The sequence below is a fragment of the Lytechinus variegatus genome, chromosome 7 (genome assembly GCF_018143015.1).
Source record: "Lytechinus variegatus isolate NC3 chromosome 7, Lvar_3.0, whole genome shotgun sequence".
In the NCBI taxonomy this organism is placed as follows: Eukaryota; Metazoa; Echinodermata; class Echinoidea; order Temnopleuroida; family Toxopneustidae; genus Lytechinus; species Lytechinus variegatus.
This window is the reverse complement of record NC_054746.1, coordinates 8,385,106-8,411,395: the sequence shown is the minus strand read 5'-3', so window position 1 is coordinate 8,411,395 and position 26,290 is coordinate 8,385,106. Positions and strand designations below refer to the sequence as shown.

General features: G+C 37.1%; 2 protein-coding genes across 2 annotated transcripts; both read right to left on the bottom strand.

The window, feature by feature from the left end:
- Window positions 1-2,971: 2,971 nt before the first annotated feature.
- LOC121417953 lies at window positions 2,972-11,515 on the bottom strand. Its single transcript, XM_041611664.1, has 2 exons — window positions 11,005-11,515; window positions 2,972-3,522 (listed from the first exon to the last, which is right to left on the bottom strand). The coding sequence occupies exons 1-2, from the start codon at window positions 11,099-11,101 to the stop codon at window positions 3,065-3,067; spliced, it is 555 nt and encodes a 184-aa protein (XP_041467598.1). The 5' UTR covers window positions 11,102-11,515; the 3' UTR covers window positions 2,972-3,064.
- A 6,327-nt stretch (window positions 11,516-17,842) lies between these two features.
- On the bottom strand, window positions 17,843-20,166 carry LOC121417952. Its single transcript, XM_041611663.1, has 2 exons — window positions 19,893-20,166; window positions 17,843-18,501 (listed from the first exon to the last, which is right to left on the bottom strand). Exons 1-2 carry the CDS (start codon window positions 19,978-19,980, stop codon window positions 18,095-18,097), a joined length of 495 nt encoding a protein of 164 aa, XP_041467597.1. The 5' UTR covers window positions 19,981-20,166; the 3' UTR covers window positions 17,843-18,094.
- Between the last annotated feature and the right edge of the window lie 6,124 nt (window positions 20,167-26,290).

The following is a 26,290-nucleotide window of genomic DNA, read 5'->3' as shown; positions in this document are numbered from 1 at the left end:
ATAGCTCCATGGTTTGAACCCGGGGTTTGAAGTAGACAATGTATTTGCACCGAGCAATAGTATTTTCCGGATAATGGAATAACCATAAATGCATGGTATTTACGAGGAAACTGGGATGTAATGGTGATGGTGATGAATTCTGCGGTTGAACGCGGGGTTGAACGGAGTCACAATACACACGCCACGTCCTTTTCACCTGTGACAATGACTTTGGCTGCGATGTAAACAATGGACCGTGTATGTTTGCGAACCCATGTATGATCAGGACCCATAAAATTATACTATCAAACTTCGTCGTGGTATTTATGTTGCATGAATGGCGAAATACTAAGGATTTTCCATTCACGTACAGGAAAAGCAGTTAATTCTGCAAATATTTACGTTTAATATATATTAATTGATTTTGTTCTATGGTGAATTTGCATGGATAATACGCAAGGTCACTTTTGTGGAAAATATTATATATCATATTTATTAGCACTTCAAAAAAAGGCACATTCACGTACAATTAAATAGAAAGAAAACAAAAGTACACAATATATGATATAATGGCAATATACATGAATTGTCTTATGCAGATTTCCTTGCACACAGATCTATGGCAATATTTTCAAAACGAATAATATACGACTGGTCACTCCATTAGAATTTAAATGTGTATGTAAATTGATGTAATTCATATTATATAGCCAAACAATCGCCAGTCACATTTTCTCACAAAAAGCATTCCACCCCATCAACCGGTTCATCTTTACATGATTAAATTTACACACACTAAATTATGTTAGCATCAATATTAGTTTATTCACATTTCATTACAGACAAAATGTATAACATTCGTTTTTAAAAATTTAATGATTTAGCGCTTCTTATTACACATATTTTATGTTGATAACAGAATAATAAAATCAATCATATACCGGTACTAGTACTCTACAATGAAAAAAGTGCTTTATTGCAAACTTTATTGCAAACTTGCCATACAACCCCGTCCCCTGGTGAATATGAGTACGACTGATAAAATGGTCAAAATCAATAAATGTATTGGTGTGTAAGATCTACATGGTTACTACGATGCAAGTTCTGAGCTTTTCTGTCTGAGAAATGGCGGTAAAACACGTGGTCATTCCTTAAAGCTAGAAAAAAGATATTCACATCTTGATGTGCGTCTCTCTTTGCTATCCGAGTGACAGATGTGTGGAACAGTTTCCTAGAAGATGTAGCTACTGCTTGTTCAGTGATTGCATTCAAGAATAGACTGGATAAGCATTGGTAGAAGATTGCCTATGATTTTGAGTGTCTGAAGGAGAGCAGCAATAGACATGACAGGCTAAGTCCTACAACATCGTTGTATGAAACTATTAGAATCTCCCCAAATTTTGATTGATATTGATAATTTTTTATCGGTCGGACTCATATTCACCAACAGACTGGTTATAGGCCTATTGACCAATACTATTTAAGAGTCATGTGATAATGATGCATGTGTGTGTATTTGAGTTTTGTCAGACGTTTATCAATCAGATATGATTATCATCCGAAAGACATGACCAGGGGCCTGTTGCATAAAACTATTTACCTGAGAAAACTCTGGTAAAAATTGAAAACTAAGGTTAGTCTGATTTCTGCCATTGACTTTAACACAGGGCAAAAACTCTGGTAAAAACAACCCGAGTTTTCTCATAGTAAAGGTTTTATACAACGGGCCCCAGGGCTCAAACCTGTGATAATGATTCGCATGCTACATCCCTTTATATTACGAGTACTTTATTATTGTTTAGTTATTAATATATATATTGTAAATCAACCATTGGAATTGGAACAGGAGGCTTCATGCCACAGTAATTCAGTTAACCTTTTTCTGTCCCTGGTGTTCCAGTGGTTGATAAATCTTATATTTTGTATTGTTTATACTGATGTACTTTTGTTTTATTTGCCGAATAAATAATATTAATAATTATAATAATAATAATGAGTTGGTTGGTCATTATTTCTACAAAACTAATCTCCGACCTGAAATATTTCACATCAAAATTAAGGTTCACAGTTTTGCAAAGCAATGAACACATTAAAACCCTGTACTATTTCTACGGTGTCTGCAAGAAGAAGTGCGATATACATTAAAATATTGTAAACATGTTTTTTCTGTTTTTATGATAACAAATTAGAATAAATCACAAAATTTACAAATGATTATTAGGTGATTTCAAATCACATAAACACAAGTTACTACACAAAAAAGACCCAATAACAACCATAATAATAGTAAAAACCCTACCCACGTATCCTCCTCCATCCCCTAAAAAGGAATGTGGTAAAGTGATGACTTAATATCAGTGTTATCTTCATAGTATATTCATGTTATTCGTCACCTGTTATTAAAGTATGGTGGCTCCTTTTTGGCCATGAAATCATTAAAGATATCCTAATTTTTAGTAGTTTAAAGTTTTCTTATTCATATTATTCCTCAACTGCAATCAATATGTTATCTTTTTAAAAATTTGTTATTATATTCATCATTTTTCTTGCGAAATTTCTTTGCAGGATAATGTAAACTGGCTTCTATGCACCACTCTACTGCTGCTGTGTTGTCCCCCCTCCCCTCAACTTTGTTTCTTCTTCATTAAATGTGTTCGGAATTTGGTCTTGCGATGGAATATTTCTTTGATTTTCTCATTAAATGCTTTTATAAATACCGGGGTCGGGCATAGACGAATATTTCGGGAAATCTGGCATGATTTGAGAATCTAATTGCGACCCACATAGAAGAAAATTGGATACAACAATCGGGAGTGTTGTGGTCCAGTGGATTTGTCTTCTGACTTTGAAACACAGGGTTGCGGGTTCGAATCCCAGCCATGGCGTATTTTCCTTCGGCAAGAAATGTATCCACATTGTGCTGCACTCAACCCATGTGGGATAAATGGGTACCTGGCAGGAATTTACTCCTTGAAATGCCACCGCGCTGTAAAAGGCTGCGGGGCTAAACAAGGTTAAATGTGTCTTGTTTTAAAGAAAATAGTGTATAAAATTCAGCCCGTTAAAGATCAAATTCTAGTTGTGACTATTTATTCGTTTGATCCGTTCGATACATTTCATGAATATCCCCTGCACCCCTGAAGGTGATACCGTCTAAACCTATGGCATGGTTGTAGCTCGGTGGCGCCATCTCCTTTGGATGCTGTTGAAAGGGTGTCTTGTCCTGGTCCTGTCCAGGTCCTGTCGTTGGGAAACCCCCAGGCGGAACATCGGGCGACAATGCAGGGTTGGTGTGGCCATGATTGTGGTCATCACTCGGAGTTTGAGGGTCTTGGGAATTGGCGACAACGACAGCCTGGCTTTCCTCTCTCTTTTTCTTCTTCTTTGGCTTCTCCACGAAACAATAGTAACACAGGTAGACGAGTAACATACCTAGTGGTATGCCGGTGCTGCATGAGATCCATATAATGTCACTGGTCTCGATAGGACCGGATGAACCGCCAGAAGAACCACCGCTGGTGCCTGTTCGGGAACGCCTGTATCCTGTAGGCAAAAAGGACGAAGAAGAATGAATCCACTCGTAAAAAGGATAAAACCCCCCAATGTGATGGTGAATAATAAATTATGTTCAACTAACAAAAATGGTCATAATCAACCATCTAAATAGGTAAGAATCTATCATCGCGGTGTCAGAATTTTGATTGATATTGACAATATCTATCGATCGGGCACATTATATTCACTAACAAATTTGTTAGGCCTACTTTGACCAATCTTTTTAAAGATTTCATGGAACGTGAGTTTTCGACCAATTCTGACGAGTGTCTATACGTTCATGAAGTGGGGGTAGAATGGGAGTGACCACACCCTTTCGAGAGAACGATGGAAGGGGCTCTCTCATAAAAGGCTGTGACATGATAAGTTTTCTGAACCAGTTGTTTCTAAAAAAAAAAAAATATCTTTTCACATCAAAATGATAACAAAACCCCCAAAAAGATGTTAGTAGGAGAAAAGAGGAGTGCTTGCATTTTTTGGTTGCTTTTGAATAAATTTGCATAATCAATTTTTTAACATTTCTATATTTCCTTTGTATGTTCATATTGCTTACATAATAATTGTATGGTTATTATTATAAATTGAGTAATATGTTGAGTCGAAATGGAATAAATAAGACTTGAACTTGAACTTGAATTTTATAATTCTCGACTCCCTCACCCCACAAAAAAAAACAACTGGTACAGGAGACTAGTCTTGACAGCTTTTTAGTGAATCCTCCTCTTGAAGTTGTCTCGGAAGGGTGAGGCCGCGTCCGTTCCACCCCACAAACGTAGACTATCGTCAAAAGTCCACATAATAATTATTGAACCGCACCATACTGTCTTTCTCAAGGCTTTTATAACATCAATTTATATGCCTTTTGTACCATACCTTAAACTATACCTAGTTATCTCACTTGACATCATTTATTCCTTTCACTCCAATTTAGTTTAAACGCTTTAATTTTACTTCAGTTTGGAAATTAAATATAGTAATTAGTTTATTTGAATGTAAGCTGGAATGCAATGCCTGATAAAAGGGATCAAGCAATAACCTTCAATATGTGGAAAAATCCATGAAAATGATAATAATCCAAATAGTGTCAAAATATAAACCAAAAACATTGCCCGGCATCCATACCCAAATGAACTTTGAAAATGGGAGAGGGAGAAAAAAAATAGTGAGTGCATGAGTGTAAAAGACGGGGAGGGGCTGAGAAAGGGAAAGAAAGAGAGAGGGAAAGAGAAAATGAGTGGTTCTAGGAAGAAAAGGAGAAAATGAAAAGAAAATGGGTGAAATGTATTATTTTCTAAACATTCTGTCTATAACATAAAAAAAAATCAGCTTCTCGTATTAAAAATGGTGATGAAAAAGTCTATAACTTAAACATTTTCTCAGTGACTCGCATTTTGATACTAATTGTAATCCAGGGGTGGTATTCTGTAACTTTGTCATAACTTTTGTCATAAATTTTGTCATTTCTCTTCGAGATGTGACACCGCTATGATTGTCACAAATCGGTATTCTGAACATTGTCTTTTCCCTGTCATATCTCTCAAAGTTTCCACCCATCTTTTTGGAAGCGAACCAATCAAAATCATCGTTAGTTCCCAGTTGGAGCCCTTCTAGCCAATAGGAAAGCCCCGTGGCAGGTAGGGCGTATCCCCAAAACAGTTGCTGGTATCGCGCAACTAAGCGTATATTGATGCGCTTAATTACATAGAGAGACAGGGAGCTGTGAAGAATTTTAGAGGAGAGGTAGAAAAGTAAGGAAAACAGAGAAAAAAAGTAGGAATAAATATGTAGGGCCTAAGTAATTGTAGCATGAAAAAATAATTTTGAAAATTGTCATGGAAGATGAGTGAAACTAATACCATAATCTAATCTAAATAATATAATTATTTCCTTGACATTCAGTCGGCAGGGTATCGGGATATTTGGTACTAAAAGATATGACAAAATTTATGACTGCTACCCCCTGTCATAACTTTTGTCATAATATTTTGCTTGTATAAAAGGATTACGCGCATTTAAAGCCGCGTATTTTTGCTGCGCGCTAAAGAGAAGAGACAAAATTTATGACAATTTTTGTGACAAAAGTTATGACATCCACCAGAATACCGATTTTGTCATATCTCTGAGATAAGATAAAATATGGAGAAAAGACAATGTTCAGAATACCGCCCCAGTATTTTACATCACAACAAAGCCATTACAATATCAATATAACCGACATTGTGATAGTCCTTCAAGTGAAAGATGGTAGTATTATGCACGCAGTTATACACCCCTGTGTATAATGATAGCCAATGATGTGATAATTACACACCAGTTGAAAGAGGTTTTGGGGCAACATTCTTTCTTCCACCTAATGAAAATTTGCTCGCTAGCTATGCTCATTCGCCACATTATCCAATAATCACACCCCATGGAAGACGAGTTTGGTCATCATCTCTTCCAACTACTGAAAATTTGCCCGCTCGCATTTGGATATTAACTGTAGTTCAGTAGTTATAACACAACAAATTCATTATTATAGCAATAATCTTTAGAGACCTTTAACTGAAAAGGGATTATTTATATATTAACCCATATTGCCCTCGTCTAAAAACTCGGGCCAATATGATTCTTTTGCTGGCAATATATTTGATGTTCCCTTCAAGGCCAGTCAATGTTATATAAATATACCCCGTATACATGGCCTTAGGTTTGGGAGTGTCCTCAACATATTTTATTTTCAGGTCAATATATTGCTTTCACCCCCCCCCCCCCCCCTCTGCTCGGACCGGATTTACGCCAGTGTTAGGAGCCAACCGTGGTGTATGGAGCAGCTTTCTTTTTTTTAAGTTGATTTGATTTGATTTATTGATTTATTTATTTTGTTGCGAAGGAGAGCGAATAGTGCGAGCAAATTTTCAGTAGTTGGAAGACATGACCAAATCGTCTTCCATGGGGTGTGATTATTGGATAATGTGGCGAATGAGCATAGCAAGCGAGCGAATTTTCATTAGGTGGAAGAAAGAATGTTGCTCCAAAACCTCTTTCAACTATTGTGTAATTATCACATCACGGGCTATAAATTATGCACAGGGGTATATAACTGCGTGCATAATACTAACATCTTTCACTTCAAGGACTATCACAATGACGGTTATATTGTAATGGATTTGTTGTGACGTAAACTGGATTACAGTTAGTATCAAAATGCGAGTGAGCAAATTTTCCATAGTTGGAAGAAACAGAATCATTATCGAATCGTCTTTAAAGGGAGTGTAATAATGAGAGGGGGATCCACACTTTACAAGCTTTGCTTTTTAGTGGACCCCCCCCCCTCATTTCCATTTATGCTCTATATTACACTGTTTTTTCTGTTTTACGAAGTAAGAATGCCCTATAAAATTGTACTTGATTTGTATTGCTTTATATTACTTTGTATTATGTTTTGAATGAAAATGAAATAAAAGAATTGAATTGAATTGAATTGAATTGAGAGATATTGCGGCGGTGAGCGTAGTTAGCGAGCCTTGAAAAGATGCTTCACTCGTTTAAAATAATATGCATTAAATACAGAGGATGATAAGGTAAAAAGAGCAAAGAGGGATTTTAATAGTCGAGTTTGGTTCAATGAAAACTCATTTGCTCACTGGTAAAAGGTGAGATGAGAATAAAAACAAAATAGGATCATGATTATCAGAAATAAGGGTCCCATATGAAATGATCATAGACCATCACAGGTGAATATGAAAGATTTCAAATAATCTTTAAGATATATTGGGAAATCATGCAACATTCCAAATTTTGAGCAAAATTTATCTATGATAAATCTATTACATTTTTGTGTAAATAATTGTGACTTAAAGCCCTCTATAAATTAACAAGATGGTAAAATGAATGTTTCATTAACGGCATGAACTTCGTATAATTTTGAAGAATATGGTAGGCCAAGTATTTTTTCGTATAAAATCCCCACTTCCACAAAAATACCAGATGAACCCTCCCGTATTCATGAAAGTGTATTTAAAGGATATTTAATTCATTTATGATAAAAGTCATATTCAAAAGTCACTGGAATCACATATTCATAAATTGACTTATTATATATAACTAAACCCCCATGATGCAGTGGATATAACTTTTGCAGCAGTGGCATACCTAGGATTTTCCGAAGTGGGTGGGGCAAAAAAAAGTCTTCAATCAGAAATAAAGGATTTCGTAGCAGAAAAAAATAAATCTTCAATCAGAAATAAAGGATTTCGTACCAGGAAAAAAAAATTGACAAGCAAAAAAAAAGGCCTTCAAGCAAGTCGGGGGTGGGGGAATAAAGGTCTTCAAACTAACCCTAAACAGGGATACGTCCTTTCCATGGGTTGTGGCTCGTCAGGGGGGGGGGCAGATCAGCTACTGCCCGCCCTGTACCCCCCCCCCCCCGTAGGTATACGCTAGTGCTTTGCAGTAAGTGAACGTAGGGAATTGTCACGGCCAAATTCTTGTAAAGGAGTGACCTCGCGAGAAATTTTGCATTTCAAAATGCAAACTTGGGCCAATCTAAGCACTTAGACTACATTGTAAAGATGAATCCACACATTAACAGTAGTATTAACCATTTGATGATTTAAAAAGTATTTTTTCTATCTTGAAAGGGGGGGGTGATTGTACATGCCATCCCCCCTCTCCGAAAATTGTGGGGATGAATCATGTATCCCCCCATCCCCCGGAATTTACCCCCGTGGCTCCGAACTACACTATACTGTTCCGCCCTGTCTTATTGTTGCAGCTTTCATGGTAATTCTCAATTTGCATCGTGGGCGTCGCATTCATGCCGTTACTGTGGGAATAATGGAATATCGCGTCAGAGCCCAAAATAGATCTTACAGCTTTCACCATGGCTAACCTTTGTACATACATTCGTGCCCTGCAAAGACACTGGTGTTGATTTAACGCCAGCCCGGTATATCTATATCGGTCCACTCCAGAGAAGCGTTGGAAAAAAACCCAAAACAACACCAATAATAATAAAACCGATATTGGTTTAACCACTAATTGGTGTTGCTTAAGTACCAAACTTGTGTTAGCCTAACACCCAAAACGGTATTGTTTCAATACCTATCATATATGGACCGATATACACTGTAAAAAATGAAGTGTTGAATTAGCACTTACAGTGCTTGTTTAGTGACCGCTCTACGAGTGCTGATTTTCTAGTTCAAATTTAAACTAGAATTAGAAAATCAGCACTCGTAGTGCAGTCACTATACAAGCACTGTAAGAGCTAAATTAGCGCTTCATTTTTAACAGTGTAGATATCAGGCTGGTGTTGAATTAACACCGGCGTTTTTCAGTGTGTATAGTAGAGTGGCAGAACATAGAGATGAGATTAAATCAGGGAATGTGATAGACAGAGAGAGAGAGAATATAGGGAAGAAGAAGAAAAAAGGAGAAAAGATTGAAATGCAAAGAGAGACCGTGGGGGGACCGGGGGGGGGGGCCGGGGGATGGGGAGAGGGAGGGGAATGCTGCCATTGATGGTTGAGTGATCAGTCCAGATGCCCGGTGTTTAATTGAGTGCTAGTTGTATTGTATGTAATGCTGCATGCCTAGCAATGATAAGAAAGTGGTATGGCATTAACACTTGTTAATGTACCTTAAAAATGTTTTGTATAACTCTTTTGTATTAGCCTGAGTGTAGATAGTAGTTACTGCTGTTCTAGGATAGTGGTGACAAGACACACCCTATGTATCTGTCTTGGTGTGCAGATGTGCAGATAACCAGTTCTAGCCAAGAGATGGCTGGTTTAATTTCTGATGATGTTTTGGAAAACCAGAAGATGACAGTTTCTTGAAAGGTCTTTACACTTATAGTTTCCAAGTTTGCCCCGGCTACACTACCATCGGTGAGTGATAATTGTGATATTGATATTAAAGAAAAGCGGCTTTATGAATTAATGTATTCTGTAGAAGTTCAGTTGGGCATCGTACATGGTTAACCGTGGTAAGATGATCCTATCAAACAAATGAGATTTTGTGTAGTTTATTTCTATTTCGTTGATTGCTGTAAAATATTTTTTTTAAATATTGTTCACTTCAAAGAGAACTGTTTGTGCCTTTAATTGTTTTGGACTTAAGATGGCACAATACCCAGAGCTTGGTGTTTTTTAAACCACTGTCGTGTCTTCATAGCGTCAACTAATTTTGGAGCACATGGAAAATGTCAACGAAAGTGGCGTCATAGAACGGCCATGGACATTCACCTCATTTAACCCCCCATCGCACTTATACAGAATCATGCAGGAATCAAGCAGGAGCTGGAAGGAAACAGTATTTTAAAAATCTAGAAATTTTGGGGAGGAACTAATGACTTTAAGCATCAAACTGGAGTTGAAATTCAGTAAATTGGTCAGGCGAATCATCATACACTAGTAAAAATGAACCGCAATGGAGTCAGATTGACAATTCGTGCTACATTCTTTGACATTCTAGGCGCATTCTATATATTCTGACTGCATTCTTAGTGCATTCGAAATATTTTTGTCCTTTCTTTTGGCCGTCCCGAAGGTTTTGGTCATGTTCAAAACATTCGGGAGGTTTTTTTCGAACGGTGTTTGAAGTAGATGTAAATGACCAACTGGTGGTCGAACAATGGTCCTTTTATTCCGGCCTATTCTGCTTGATTTGGAATAAGTGTGATGGGGGCTTTATGGTGAGCTGTTTCAATCCAAAACTTATGAATATTGACTCTTAACTAGAACAAAACGAAATCAATAAAGACTGTTTCGCAAAATTATGAGATTATTCCTAGAACTTTATCATATCTTGGTCAATATGTATTGCAGGGCCAGTAAAAACATACATGTGGTTTGATTTGGCTCTGATTGTACGTTTATTTTAAAGGAGTATAATAAAGGAGTTATATTGACTCTCTGTATATGGAACCTGTACATCCATATTTAAGAGATGAGAGTTATTAATAATGAAAATAATAATAGGCATTTATATAGCTACGTCTATCTAGAAATATTCTCTTCCGAGGTGCGTTGTTATACCCCGGCTTTAGCTCGAGCTGCCTTTCAGCGCTCATGCATTCAAGGAATAAATCCTTGTTTTTCAGAAAGAGATACATATGCAATTTCGAGTGTATTGATGATCGAGTTACAAGTAACTCCTCGTGTGTTGAGCTTAATTTAAGGAGATTGTTTTATACCCTGAATCCGACATCAATTATTATATAATAATTGACTTATGAAAATGCGCCTTGAGCATCTAACAAGGTGTATACAAGGTGTATATATTACTTATTATTTATATTTTTATTATTGTATTAATCAATTCCGAGTGTTGGCATATAATCATTTTAATTAATAATCTTAAGTTAAACAAATGTCAGATACATGTAGTTTTAAAGCATAGACTGAGTACATAGGACAGTAGTTTATGTACGAGAGGAATCATAACATTTTATTTAACATCTACTGAAGATAGCACCAATCTTACCTCCTCCTCCTCCTCCTCTCCGAGCCAGACATATTCCAAAGAGAGAGACAAAGTATACTAAGACCAAAATAAGACGATAGACACGGTTGATATCCATACTTGTTCATGAAGAGTGGTGGTCTTTGCGGCGATAAGCATGCGTTCAAAATCAAGATCCTGATGAGAATTAATCACCGCTGATGATGGAGACGCGAAAGCCTGTAAACAGGTAAAGGCTTTCTACCATCGTCTGCTGGCGTACATCCGTGGTGCGCGCGATACTCGGTGTATATTATTTTCACTATAACCCTGCCACGTAATGGTAAACATTCGATATAGACGTGAACGTGACTTATCGAAGTCATAACCTATGGAGACAAACCTAGGGTGGAAAGTGGCGTTGTTTAATTCCAATATGTACATGATGTATCCTTTTTGTTAGCCATCAGTAATCATAGACCATGGCTACACGGTTATCTTTCACGAGTGGGCGTTTAGAGTAAGAGTATAATTATGGAATACTAGCTTGATGATGAAGGGTACGCGTGATGGATGAATGTTGATATTAATAAATGTAATTAAGAACATCCATTAACGAGAAAGGGTTGACCTCTACACTCTTCATTACTCGATTCGTTACCTTAATGCCCTCCCCCGGCAAAAAAAAGTCTGCGTACAGGTGTGAGGATACGCCCTTCAAGCGATGCACGAAATAAACGTGCATGGTATTCATTAATACTGCTATCAAAGACGGCGCCTCAGGGGGGTGGGCAGGGGGTTACACCCTCTGATTTTTCAACCACAAAAAAGAGGAGAAAAAAAGGGAGGAGGAAAGGGAAGATAGAGAGGAAAGTTTAAAAGAAGAGGTCTGGACTTTGTTACTATAATACCCCTACATCATAATAGGTAAAATGGGAATATGCATGAAAAGGATACCACTAAATATTTTGTAAATTTTACGAAATGTTGCGTTGAAATTTACCCTTAAAACATGCATTTAGCCCAATATGGGGTAAACAAAAGAAAAAGATGCCCAGCAAACAGGCATGTTCCCTTTCTACCCAATATTGGGTAAAAATTTTACTCATTGTTTTAAGAGTGCCGTATTCTATTGGGAAAAAATATGACGTCATCATGAACTCGTCTTGCCCACCCCTTATCAAAATATCCTGGAGCACACCAGGGCAGCCCCTGAATGTTTAATAGCTCTTCATCCATGATCATGTTCGCTTGCGAACAGTGGGCCACGGCTTTTTGGGGGGGGGGCACCGGCAAAAATTTTGAGTCACTCAGTGAGCACGCAAAGCGCGCTCAATTACCAGGTATAGGCATATTGACCTTATATAGAGACATTTTAAGGACTATGCCATTTAACGGATATGTAATGTATCTCACTGATGAAATGATGCGAGCGCGAAGCGCGAGCTGAAAATTTTTGAAATTCATAACTAAAAAGGGTTAAAATAAACTATTAAATAAAAAAAAAATACGTATCTGTCTCGCTAAACAAACAATGCGAGTTGAAATTTTAGTATTTATTGACCCCAAACAGAGCCAGTTTAAGGACTATTTTTAGGAATCAAATAAGAGAATACATCTCACCATACTCATCTAATTTGAGTGCCAAGCGCTTGTTGATTTTATTAGAAAACATGAAAAACCTTTTGTAGTCATTGTAATCATGATAAAAATACGCATCTCACTAATCAAATATTGCGAGGGCGAAGTGCGAGCTAAAAATTTAGGAAATTCAGACCTGAAGAGAAGCATTTTAAGGCTTGTTTGTAGGAATTTACGAAGACCATACGTATTTCACGTACAAAATGATACGAGCGCGAAGTGAGAGCTGAAAATTTTGTATATATTGACTCCAAACAGGGACATTTTAAGGACTATTTTTTTTTTTTAATCCATTAAGAGTATACATATCTCACCATAGTCATCCAATGCGAGTGCCAAGCGATTGCTGATTTTGTTAGAATCACATTCAAACACATGAAGAGTTTTTTGTAGTCATAGTAATCATGATTATCATACGCATCTCAGTAGCACAAAGTGCGAGCTGAAAATATAGGAAATTCAGGTCTGAAGAGGGGCATTCTAAGGCTTGTTTGTAGGAATCTACTATGACTATATGTATTTCACTAAACAAATGATGCGTGCGCGAAGCGCGAGCTGAAAATTTTTGATATTTGCATTAGAAAAAGAGACATTTTAAGGACCGATTTCAGGAATTCATGAAGAGCAGACATATTTCATCAATACACTACTTCGAACGTAAGCACGAACAGGATTTTTTTTTATGCAGACCTTAAAATGGGGCTATCACTTTAAGTAGTCATGAAAAGAAGCATATGTCACTACATAAAACAATAATAACTCGAAGTGCGATGATAAATATTTGGTGCATATTGACTTGAAAACAGGACGTTTTGGTACAACATGATTGTACATGTATATCTCGTTAAACAGACAATGCTAGTACCAGGAATTATGAACAAATAGGCCCTGAGCACATTGTTTCATAAAGTTATGAAAAATAATTCTTCTGTAATATAACAAAACATATAATATAATATAACATTATAATGTACAATAAATTCTTCCCATTACGTTTCTTTCTTCTCCCTCTTTTTCTCCCTTTTCTCCCATTTTTTAGGGGGCCAGCCGATTGGGATTGGGGCACTTGCCCCCATGCCCCCCCCCCCGTAGTTACGCCACTGCTTGCGAATGTACAAATTATTTTTTTTAGTAAGATTATTATATAGAATTGAGTACCAAATTGAGCCAGAAAATCAATTCACGATGATAAGGAGTACTGGTCGCGCCCTTTACATTTTTCTATTCCCCCCCATCTCTCTCTCTCTCTGCTATAAAAGGTGAAACGTTACATCTTTGAAGGTTCAAATTTGCATATTTAGGTGCACAGTTGCCCCTGTTAAAGTGATATTGGGTTGCACCTTTAAAGTTACAGAGTTGAACCTTGATTTTTCCTTAGAATGTATGATGCTACACGGTCTTTTACTACTTCTACTGCTGGGATTAATATACTTTTCAGTGGAGGAATGAGCAAAAAAATGAGGGGCCAGATATGGTGTACCAGGAAAGCTTTATAAAAATCAAGACATTTTTATTATAAAAATCTAGACATTTTTATTATAAAAATCAAACTTTGCGATAGATTTTGACGCAATATTAAAAAATATCCTATTTCACTCTTTTCTTGGACATGATTTTATTTTATTTTATTTTTCATTTATTTATTTTATTTTTTTTTTTTGGGGGGGGGGCAAGTGCCCCAGCCCCATCTGTTCGCCATTGATACTTCTACTGCTGCTAATACTGCTACTACTACTACTACTACTACTACTACTACTACTACTACTACTACTACTACTTCTACTACTACTACTACTACTACTACTACTACTACTACTACTACTACTACTTCTACTACTACTACTACTTCTACTACTACTACTACTACTTCTACTGCTGCTAATACTGCTACTACTACTACTACTACTACTACTACTACTTCTACTACTACTACTACTACTTCTACTACTGCTACTACTGCTACTACTACTACTACTACTACTACTACTACTACTATACACTACTACTACTACAATAATTTATTCCCGTACTAGTACGGACATGCTTTCTTCTGGAAATCAAATCGATGCATTCTATTTATACACATGTATATAATATATGCGGTTCATTTCGTGAATTTTGATATTAAGGAACGAAATAGTCACGACGTCACAAATAGCAAAGTATTCAGTAAGGTTAGATTAAAATGATGGAAACTTTTTATTCAAAAGTAGCACACGATACATAGAAACACTTGAACACATTTTCCTCTCTCGTTATATACACTCACATTAAATCAAAGTTAATTGGGTGAACCCATTCTTTTCTTCAAAAACACGCACATATCTTATCATACTGACCAAGCCTAATACTGATACCAAACTCCATAAATCAACGTTTTCGATTATCAGCAAATTTGAAACGAAGTTTTGACTTGTCAGTGGACATTATATGCAATGTCACTGTTGATTTCGAAAATTTGCAATGGAACGTTTTCACTAGACCTCTTTCTGCCCCCATAATGTTTTCACCACGGTAATCAATTTGAGCACATCCATTAAACTTTGGTAAGCTTTTTCATTTAATTGCCCACATGAGGCGATCAATATGCTTACAGAAGTTTCATAAAATAGTCCTTGGATCAGTGTAGATTGGGCCCTGGAAATTATTTTTACCGAGGGGTGCTGGTTTGGAAGTAAAAAATATTTGACAACAGCCCCCCCAAAAAAAAAAATGATAATGAAATAAATAAATAAAATAAAACCGCTAAAAATTGAAGGTGATTTTGGTTAAATTTCTACTTCTACCATACCGACCTGATTCCCAGTTGGTACTGCCTATATGGTGTATAACACACACAACACCCCCGCTTCCCCGGATATATACAGAATTAAACAAATACGGTGAACTAAACAAACATAGAAGAAGTCTCATCATACACAATACATAATATAATGATTACAAAAATAATTATCATCATTAAAAATAATGTTATGTAAAAAAAAAATTGCGTAGAATATAAAAGCAATATAAAAGATATAAAACATTATATTAAACAAAGAATAGTGGCGATGGGCACAGGAAATTTATTCAAATAACATTCAGCATTATGATACTTGAGATGTATGGTATGATAGTAATGTACGATTTCAAAGCTACAATTGTATTTAACAAGTGCAAAGCACATGCAAAAATCTCGCAGAAGTGAATATCCGGTCGTTGTTATTGTAACCATGCTAGGGTATATACACGTTATTATAACAAAGTTCATTAAAATGACAACAGACAAAATGTAAGGTTTTTGGAAGGTACTGGGGAAACTTTTAGAAGAAAGCATAATCCGTCAGATTTAAGCAATTCGAATTTCTTGGTATGGAGCCTAAGGTTACATGAATACAATTATGCCATTACGGCAACAAGTAAAAACCATGGAAACTGGGCTCTGCAGCCAATCAGAATCAAGGTTTCTGATATTGACCGGTAATCACCATAATGACAGAGTTAAAATAACTTTAAGTGAATCGGACCCCTGATTCGAGCATTTTCAATAAACTGTGGGACTTTTTAAGATAGGATCTGACAACAAAACCCATGCAGTAGCCATTCGTGCCCATGTAAAATTGTTTTGTTTTCTTGATTTAAAAATGGGGAATACAATTAATAAATAAAATGACATCGATGCCTCAAATTTCATTTTTAAAAATATCATGATTATTATTGACGGTATATCATCATTTTGTGAACCTTAAACCGTTTGTTTTGCGAGAAAAAAAGGCATAGGCCCAAAGAATATACCCTGTCGTACCCCCCAAGCTCTATCGGGATCCATGCCTAGATACACCATACAATACTTCCCTTCAGAAATAACTTCTCTGAAAATTACAGACAATTCCGTTGTGATCAATAAAAAATTGAATGATAAATCATCGGAGTAATTAAAAAAAATGTTTTACAAAGAAGAAAATGAGCATATTTATAATAATGAACTTCGTGTATTCACATATTCACAAATCTAACCAATTATTATCATGTCAGGATAATGTTGCACGAATAACCACAAAGCTAGGAACAAACGTCGCATTTCATAGCATTAATATTTTATTTTTGAAATACATATGTTGAATTATTTAACATGTACAATTCACTTAAACATTATCCCTATTTCATGTACGTCACAAGTAAAATCATATGACCTTATTGTATTCCTGTTTATACACCAAACAGATCACCCGGAAGAACCGGTTATTCTTTCTAAAAATATTTAAAGGGTTAGAATAGAAGATAAATATTTTTTACTTTAACAGGACAAGTCTTCCTGCTTAAGATTTGCAGAATTCAAGTAAACAAAAGAAAGTGTCGATATCGAGTAGACTTGGTAAATGTTGAAAATTGTGAAAATAATATAGAACATCCTTTTAAATTTTCACATATTGAATTATTATAGTACGTGACCGAAAAAGATGACAGTATATTTATAAAACTTTGCTTTGAAAAACAAAACCATGTGTTACTTCAGATATTGGTTTAAGATAATTTCAGTATAAGATAGTAAATAGAACATTATTTCGGAATAAACAATTGTATAAGATGAAGATTTTTAAATGTGAAAATGTTCATTTTGTAATAAGGAAGTGGTCGTGGAAGATAATGTACACTACACTTTATATGAATGTAAATTTAGTAAAGAAATTTGGAAGGAAACAGAAAATTTGATTAATTTATGTTCTCAGGCAAAGGTCAATTTTAGTTTGGAAAAAAATGTAATCTTTGGTTTCGATGAGAAAATAAATGATGCATTGACTTGTTTGGTATGTATAATCAAACATTTAATTCTTCAAAAGTTAAATATAAAAAAAACAGTGTTTACATGATTATGCAAAAAAAATTCAAACTAGTGTGCATAATACAATGAACGTAACATAACAAGGCGGTAGTTGGAATAGGAATAGTTACCATTGCCTTATACTTTGGTAATTTCATAAACTTAATAAGTTGAGCAAGTGTGTGCTTATGTGTTTCCATAAACACCCATGCACACACCCACATGCACACACACGCATGGTCAGCCATCAGAAATGAACCAACCTCTTTACCTTAAGACATGGTCACACCAGCCGAGCGTTGTTGGAGAGGTCGTGGAGCGGTAGGGAGGGGGGGGGTCGAATCTCGCTCACAAAATTGGAGAATATATCAAAAACAAAAATCGAAAACAAAATAATAACAATCGAAATCGAAAATGGTGAACGGGAGCGAGCAGTGATGATTTTTTTTTCTCCGCTCCACGACCGCTCCAACAACGCTCGGGCGGTGTGACCATGCCTTTACCATCTGAAAGACAGGCATGACTAATCGATTTCATTTTGGTAATCGCACGCAGATCCTTCAAGTATTTCGAAACAAATCAACTTTGCAATTCATCATGATTATACCTATATGGTTACATTGTTGTAAATAATGTATGTCGTTAAACATACTATTGAGTGAATAATATTGAGTTGCCATGGTTACAGAATTAGACGCCGGTGCACTTCTCAGTGACGTCATCCACTCTTTGCATTTCGTAAGTGTTCCCTCCCCCTCCTCGATGTATTATTCCATATGGTTTGGTAGCATCAAAGTAGCTTGGCGGTGGCATTTCTAGAGGATTTTCTTGGACAAAGACCTTCGGGTGTCCTGGGCCCGCTGCAGGAGTCGACCCCTCGTTATTTGACATCTGAACGGATTGGGTGGCGTCCGCCTGCAAGGCTTCCTGCTGCCTTTTCCTGTCTTGTGAATTCGAATGACGACAACATGCGTAAATTAAGAAGACGACAATGAAAAAGACAATGATGCCGAAGATAATCCAGAAAACCGGAGAATTTCCAATTCCCGATCCTGTAGATCCCGAACCATAACGAATCCGTGAACGTGATCTGCTTCCTGTATAGGTAAACAAAGAGAGGTTCAGCAGGGTGCATTCTTTGGACCTATGCTTTTTTTAGCAACCGAAATAGGGGTTGTGGGAGGAGGAAGTGTTTTATTTATTTTTTTTTCATTTTTTTTAACGTTCTTTGACAGAATCTTGTATTTCTGCGGATTAAGATTAGACCCGGAGTGGTGCCAGCTGGCAGCTGCCAGTAGGGGGGGGGGGCACAGAGGAAAAAAGAACATGGCTGTATGCAGATTTTTTTTGGCTGGAGGCAGCACGCGTAAACCTTATCGGAAAAAAATGAAATTAATTGATTTTGTGCATACTTTTGATGAATTTTGTGAAAATCTGCAGTAAAAAGAAGTGTTTTCGAAATTCGGGGGGGGGGGGAGAGCTGCCCCATAAAACTGGTCCTTCTCAAGTGGAAAGGGCACAGAACACGTCCGTATGGGGGCATTTTTTTTTAAATAATTGGCACTTAGTAACGCCTACTATGGGTCTTCTTCTGATGAAAGGGGCATAGTATACACGTTCGTGAGGGGGCATTTTTCTTGCGTAAAAGGACACATTTTCAGTGCTTAAAAAGGGGCACTGTGATCCCCCCGCCCCCTAGGATCGCCGCCCCTGTCAGCTGGAAATTAATATGCATTCACGGCTCTTCATGGTATAAGTGTTTATTCTAAAACTGGAAAAAGGCTGGCAGGGTGATATGGTGTATAGTTTTTGTTTTCAAATCAGCTGCTGGGGCCTGGGTATGATATTGAAGAGGGGGTGCTGGTTCGTCAACAAGCAAAAAAGTAAAATGAACTAGAAAAAATAAAGGAAGAAAGAAGACTTATCACTCCAAAACGGAGGTGATTTTGTCTTTCTTTTTTTTTTACAAGCCCCATAAAAGTGGTTTTTGCCTTCGCTCCTAGTTGGAAGAGATTTTATGGTAAAATCTTCACATTTCAGCATACACTGTAAAAACTGCGGTGTTAAAACTGCACCAATTGGTGTTAATAGAGGACCACACCCTGAGGTGTTAAAATTACACCCTAGAGATTAAACATAAAACCAAAGAGTGTAAATGTAACAACAAAAGGTGTAATAACACCTATAGGTGTAAAACTAACACCATCAATTTAACACCGGTGTAAACTAACTGGTGTGGTCCTCTGTGTACACCGGTTAACACCACAGTTTTTGCTGTGTACCAACCTAATTTAACCCCGGCTTCCCAGGGCCTTGATCAACTGACCTCGTAACAGAGACTCAGTTAGATTACAGCTACATGAACTACGCTGGTTTACTACAGCATTGCATGGTGAGCACCATCATCAAGTGAGATAACCTCGTAGATATGACCTGAGGGAAGCAACAGAAAGTAACTATCTACTTATAAATGCAGTATTTAGCTTACCTCTTCTTGCTTGGCAGTTCACCACAAGAAAGAGAACGAAGATAGAAATCAAAAGATAACGGCATACATGACAGCGAATTAAACGCATCCTAATTTCCACGGATGCTGCCTCTCCCCGTCAAACCACTCTCATTCAAGATGATGGAACTGAACAAATAATACTGCAACCACGGCGTCGCTTAGAGCTAATGCAGTATCAGTTGGCTATGTAGTGTGCGGACATATAGATGAGTCACATATTAGATGCGCGTTTCTCAGCTCTGTCTAGACACATCTACATACTTTTATATATTTGAGCAGGGGCGGAAATCTCTCCCAAAAGGTAGGGGGACAAGGGGCTGGAAAATTCGGAAAAATAAAAAAGCAAAAAAAAGGTAATCACCCCAAATTTAAGGTCATTTCGACGAAAGTAAATTGGTCAAGCAAGCAACAACAAAAAAAGGTTTATCATCCAAAAAGTAAGGTCATCTCGTCCTAAAATAATGTTTTATTTCGATTTTCAATGATGTATTTCTGATCATCATAAAAGAACACATAGTATAGGGGGACATTTGATGTTGTGCCTTCCTACTATTTTGAATAGGGGGAATACGTCCTCCCCTGTCCCCCCTTGGATTTCCGCCCATAGAGGTACTTTTTATCATGTCATCAGCACTGATGGAGGCGTATAGAGGGGGAAGGGTGTGTGAGTGCCCCAAGGGAAGTCTCGGGGGGGGGATGGGGGAGGCAAAGATTGGAAATGATGGGCGAGCCGGGCGAGGAAAGTGTTACATGAAATAAAAAACAAAAGAAGGGACAAGCTAAAAAGCCCTAAAAAGATGGTGTGCACTAATTTTTTTCCCAGCCAATTCCCGCACGCACTAAAGGCCAACGCATACCTCAATTAATACGACTGCCTTCGTCCACGGTCCTATTTTGGAACAAATCGAAATTTGGCTCATTTTCTGAAAATGTGAATGAAAAGTATCTATTTATTTGAGGCTCAAATTAACTGATAGAATAGTAATATAATTTTTTTTTTTGAGATTGCAAGCCTTTATTTTGGAGTAATAAAGGCCTAATTAGATTCAGATCGTAGCCAGTCGTACGATTGCTATGATGTCACGGCTAGATATTACATTTACTTTTATTCTATAAGGATAGTATCGTTACAGATTTGAACGTAGGTATTCGTACGATGATTTATATCATATTCCACGTCTCGATATTAGCATTAAATTCTACTCTGAAGGGTCGCAATCAGCGGCGTACCTAGGATTTTCCAAAAGGGGGGCAAAATTGACAACAAAAAAAAGGTCTTCAACCACAAATAAAGGATTTCATATAAAAAAAAATTGACAAGGAAAAAAAAACTCTTCTGGTACAAAAGAGGCGGCACACGTCTGTTTTGATTGCATTTTTTCATTGCATGAGCTGTGACTGCCCCCCCCCCCCTAGGTACGCTAGTGGTCGCAATTTTATCGTTACCCTTGGTGAATTGATTGCTTAGATACGCCATTTCATTTTATTCTTCTCCTATACATTACTAGCATGATAAAAGCAAACCGTGATTCTAATACGCTTTTCAAAGGATCCATGATATATAAATGTAGATGAATTATGTTTAGAACTGTACAGGTGCTACCTATTAGATTTCAAATTACATTTCGTCTTCGATTAATAATGGTTAGGGGTGTTGTGGCTCAGTGATAAGTCTACAACTCCGGACTTTGAACCACAAAGTCCGGGGCACTCGCGTCCTTTGGCAATGTGTTTATCTACATTTGCCACTCTCTACCCAGGTGTAGTAAATGGGGGTACACGGTAGGAAGGAATTCCTTGAATGCTCGAGCTTCCGATCAGGGTATAGCCGAGCTAAAGCTGGGGTAATAGAATGCAGCACTAACAAATTGTTATTAAAGGGGAAGTTCACCCTGAAGAAAACTTTGTTGTAAAAATAGCAGAAAAAATAATAAAAAATATTGGTGAAGGTTTGAGCAGCTGCCCCATGTGTTATGTAATATAAAATGTATGAATTTCAAATTTTGTATGGTTCCTGATGACTTATTTTTGTTTTCTTTTCATGATCTGGTGTGAAATCATTTGTCTATATTGATATACAAAAGTTACAGTGAAAACCATTTTCAATTTTTTGAGAAAATGACATTTAATTTATTTTTTACCATTCGCTATGTAGGAATGCTGCTCGCATATATGACGTCACAAATCAAATAATTGAAATTCTAATAACTTTTTAATTATTTAGTGAATTTTTCTCAAACCTTCGGCAATATTTTTTATTATTTTTTCTGCTATTTTTACAATAAACTTTTTGTCAGGGTGAACTTCCCCTTTAACAATGTGCCATGATATTTTATTACGCAGAAAATGAAATTCGTTCCAATTAAACACAGGTTCAGTATTCTCACACTATTTTTATTACATTAAACAACCGATGAAGAGTTAGATAGTAATTAATGAAAAGTCGAAAATATCAACTTCATCGTTTCAAGATCAGATGTAAATAACTCATTTTCGCAAATAAACTGGAAATAAGGTACCGATTGGTCTTATATTAAGGATGAATTATTTAGCGACGTCTTAGATGTGCATAAATTATGACACATCGTAGAAATTCATAACCCTAACATAATCTGACACATTTTCACTCTTTCCTTTCTCCTATCTATCCATCTTTCTTGCATTCTCTCTAATTGCCATTTTCATCTTGTTTTCCCTCACTGTTTAGGCCTCTTACATCCTCTCAAATAGATTATTAATTATTAATTACATCCTCTCAAACGTTGTTATGAGAGCGTCATAAGTACGTTTTCACTGCTAATATATTTGTTTTACACACTTGTTAAACTTCCTGGGGAGCGTTTCATGAAAGGACTTGTCGGACGTTTTATCCGACAAGTCCCATTTTATCCGACAGTTACTATAGTAACAGTGCCTCTCAGCCAATCAGAATCAAGGAAAGATGTCAGATCTGACAACTTGTCAGATAAAAATGTTGATGAAACGGTCCCCTGAAGAATCGTTTACCATTCGAAATGATCCATAGCAAATCATCCGGGGGGGGGGGCACTTACATTGACGAGTGGATACCATGCGCGACCAAAAAACACGTAAAAATGATGTCTTTTTCAAGATAGGGTGCTTTTCGAGACCCCATGGTCGCACATGGCATCCACTCGTGAATGGAAGTGGCCCCCGGGCAAATCATTCAAGCAATATATAACACACTTGCAATTTAGGAATACATAACCATTGAGTAATAATCAAGTATGTTATAATGAGACCACTGTTAGAACGCAATTGATAATTACTCAATGATTGTGCAGCATTCCTCAATTTAAACCATTACCGAATTGTATAGGCCAGGTTCGCATTGGCTATATATGAAAGCGATATCCCAACAAAAGACAACAAACTAATGAGGCGTTACTGATTACTGTTTATTTAATAAGAATATTTGGATAATGGTACGATATCACCTTCCTGTGGCGGATCCAAGGTGAGCACATCCGTCCGTGTGCCCCTTACTTTACAGCCATTGAATATGAACAAATTTGTATAATAGCACAAGCAGTGGCGAACAGATGGGGCATGGGGCGCTTGCCTCCCCCCAAAAAAAGAGATGATAGATTTTTATGACAAAATTTTTATGACAAAATCTATCACAAAATTGGATTTTGTGATAATTATTTTGTGCTCGCTCGCTCATAACTTTTTTTTTATTTTTGATACGCCATATCTAGCCCCCTTAATTTTTGAGGCGCATTATGCCGGTGCATGCACTATTACGTACAAGCATGTGTATCGCATGATAGAAATCACTGATTAAGAGACGATTCCATTAAATTTCGTCAAGAAACTTTTCTGTGTGATTTTGTGTCCAACAAAGTCTCTATTGGCATCAATGATGGGTTATTTCAATCTGTTCTGCCCTTCCACATCGATGCCGACGACTGTCTCGTAAGATGGCGGCGGCGCTGGAGAGGATTCTGCAGAAGCTCGTTGAGTTGTAGCTCCTGTACTAGGCCGTCGATCCCAGACCGACTGGACCGCAGAATACCACATGGCTCTTCCTCCTTGGGCATCACCGTCACCACCTCTTGTCAGTATGCCATCCTCTTCTCGACTCCCTTTCTTGTTTGCTTGGTCTGTCTTACTCTTATCATCATCGACATCGCCATCATCATCAAACCCAGCCAAACAGCAGAAGGCTGCGCTCAAGAAAGCGATGAATGACACTGCTACCAGGATGAGCAGGATGGTGAAGACGATGTTGACCGGTGTCCATGTTATCGAAGATAGTCCGGAGGGTTCCGATGGTCCATGGAATCCGCCTCCGCCGATACCGACCCTTGTTCGTGGACGCGTTCGTCTGGACGAGCCTGCATGTATGAAGGGCACGAAGGGGCAATTTAGGGCTCCGGGGGGGGGGGGGGGGGCGGGGCACTTACATTGACGAGTGGATACCATGCGCGACCAAAATAAACACGTAAAAGGATGTCTTTTTAAGATTGGGCACGTTACGTACGTAACGTATAGTCAAAAACACTAAAATAATGGTAAAAGGGTATCTATCTTTGCTAGGAAAGCTACGTGTTTAGGGTCAACTTTGCGAGAGTATAAAAAATTAAGACTAAGTAAATGTTTTATAAAAAAAGATGTACTTTTTACCACTACGTGTTTATTTAGAGTACGATTTGCGCGAGGTGTGAAAGGTGGGGCAGTACTAAACCCAATGATGTAGGTAAAGGTAAAACTGACGACCGACGTCTGTGACATAACAATTGAAATATTGCTCTACTTGTTCAGGGGTTCAATTAAAGGAATACTTGCCAAGAGTATCGTTTTGTTTCCAATTAAGGGTAGGGTTTTACACGCCATTTTCAGTATACGGAAGATTCGTGTTTAGGGTGCTTTCTCGAGACCCATGGTCGCGCATGGTATCTACTCGTAAATGGAAGTGGAATAGATTACACATCACGAAGAAAAGTAATCAGACTGTCATAGATTTATCCGGTTTTATGTTTAAGTGTTGATGTATTATAGCGAATATTGTTCTTGCTTCAAAAAAATAATAGAATGACAAACTATTTTGTCAGGATTTTAAGATATAAATGAAATGAATAAATGATATAGACATTAATTCATAAGATGTTGCATTGTATCAATGTTTTTGCCGAAAGCAATTAATAGTAACCCCGTTTTAAGTCGAAAACCATTAGAAGCGAATCGTGTTTTAGCAAAATCATTTGGCAGGTTAGGCCTATTAAATGATATTTATACTCAAATTAAATGTACATGTCTTACCTGATGATATTCTCCATGCGTGACAAATCTCTGAGAAGTACGAGAAACACGTCAAGATGACTACTAAATATAATAGAAAACGCCTGAACATATCCATGATCAAGTCCTTTTTGATTTATTGGGAATCGTGTTCTGCTGAAAACTATTAAATGAATACTCATCTAGTTCTATAAATTACTTTACATGTATATTTCCCTTATTTTCCGAGCCGATTGTACTATGATAATAATCAATAAATACTAATCAATATAAATGAGCAGTAGTTGAAAGAATAACCCAATTTCCATTCAGAATGGCATTGAAAGTGTTAACTACAAACGGGGGCGGATTTTTTTTTTGTACATGAAACCAGATCTACTTGGGTTTTGCAAAAATATTTGGAAAAGCCCCCCCCCCTCACTATTTCCTTTTTGAGGACTCTGACAAATATTTTTCAGTAAAATCCAACCTCACCTCCAAAGGGGGAGGGGCACAACAAAACTGGAAAATCGCAGGTAACGAGTACCCCATCCCCCCACTCCTGCATATGCGCCTGACCAGATGTTAGGTCTTTTATTTTGTTTGTTCGTATTACAGCATTTCGATCTCATATATCTAAATATTCGGTAGCCTGTCATTAAAAAAAAAAATCCTAATTTTTGAAACCACAATACATGTAAAATAATCCTTTCCATTTAACCTGTTTTAACGGTAAATTGCTAATTTGTCCACTGTCAACGCGTCCACTCACCAATGTCTACCTTCATTTAGTCTAATGCCATTCCTTCCATCAACATTTCGTCTAACAACCATTTGGTCCAATAACCATTTGGTCCAATCACCACTTCGTCTAATCACCATTTCGTCTATAACCATTTCATTTAATAACCAGTTGGTATAATACCCATTTTCTTTTCATTTATTTTGCACAATTAACACTTCAGTTTAATTAGACCAAATTTCATATGGACTAAATGGCTATTGGACCAACTGGTTATTAGATGGAATGGCATTAGACTACATGAAATTAGACCATGTTGAGAGTAGACGAACTGATGATAGACCAAATGGTAATAGACGAGTTGGCAATTGGACAAATCGGCATTAGACGA

Bases quoted from the DNA above. Each gene is read 5' to 3' on its own strand.
- LOC121417953 (XM_041611664.1), bottom strand. From the start codon at position 11,101: ATGGATATCAACCGTGTCTATCGTCTTATTTTGGTCTTAGTATACTTT. The intron at 3,523-11,004 runs GTAAGATTGGTG...TTTTGCCTACAG, and splicing joins GAGAGGAGGAGGAGGAGGAG to GATACAGGCGTTCCCGAACA.
- LOC121417952 (XM_041611663.1), bottom strand. From the start codon at position 19,980: ATGCGTTTAATTCGCTGTCATGTATGCCGTTATCTTTTGATTTCTATC. The intron at 18,502-19,892 runs GTAAGCTAAATA...TTACCTATACAG, and splicing joins GAACTGCCAAGCAAGAAGAG to GAAGCAGATCACGTTCACGG.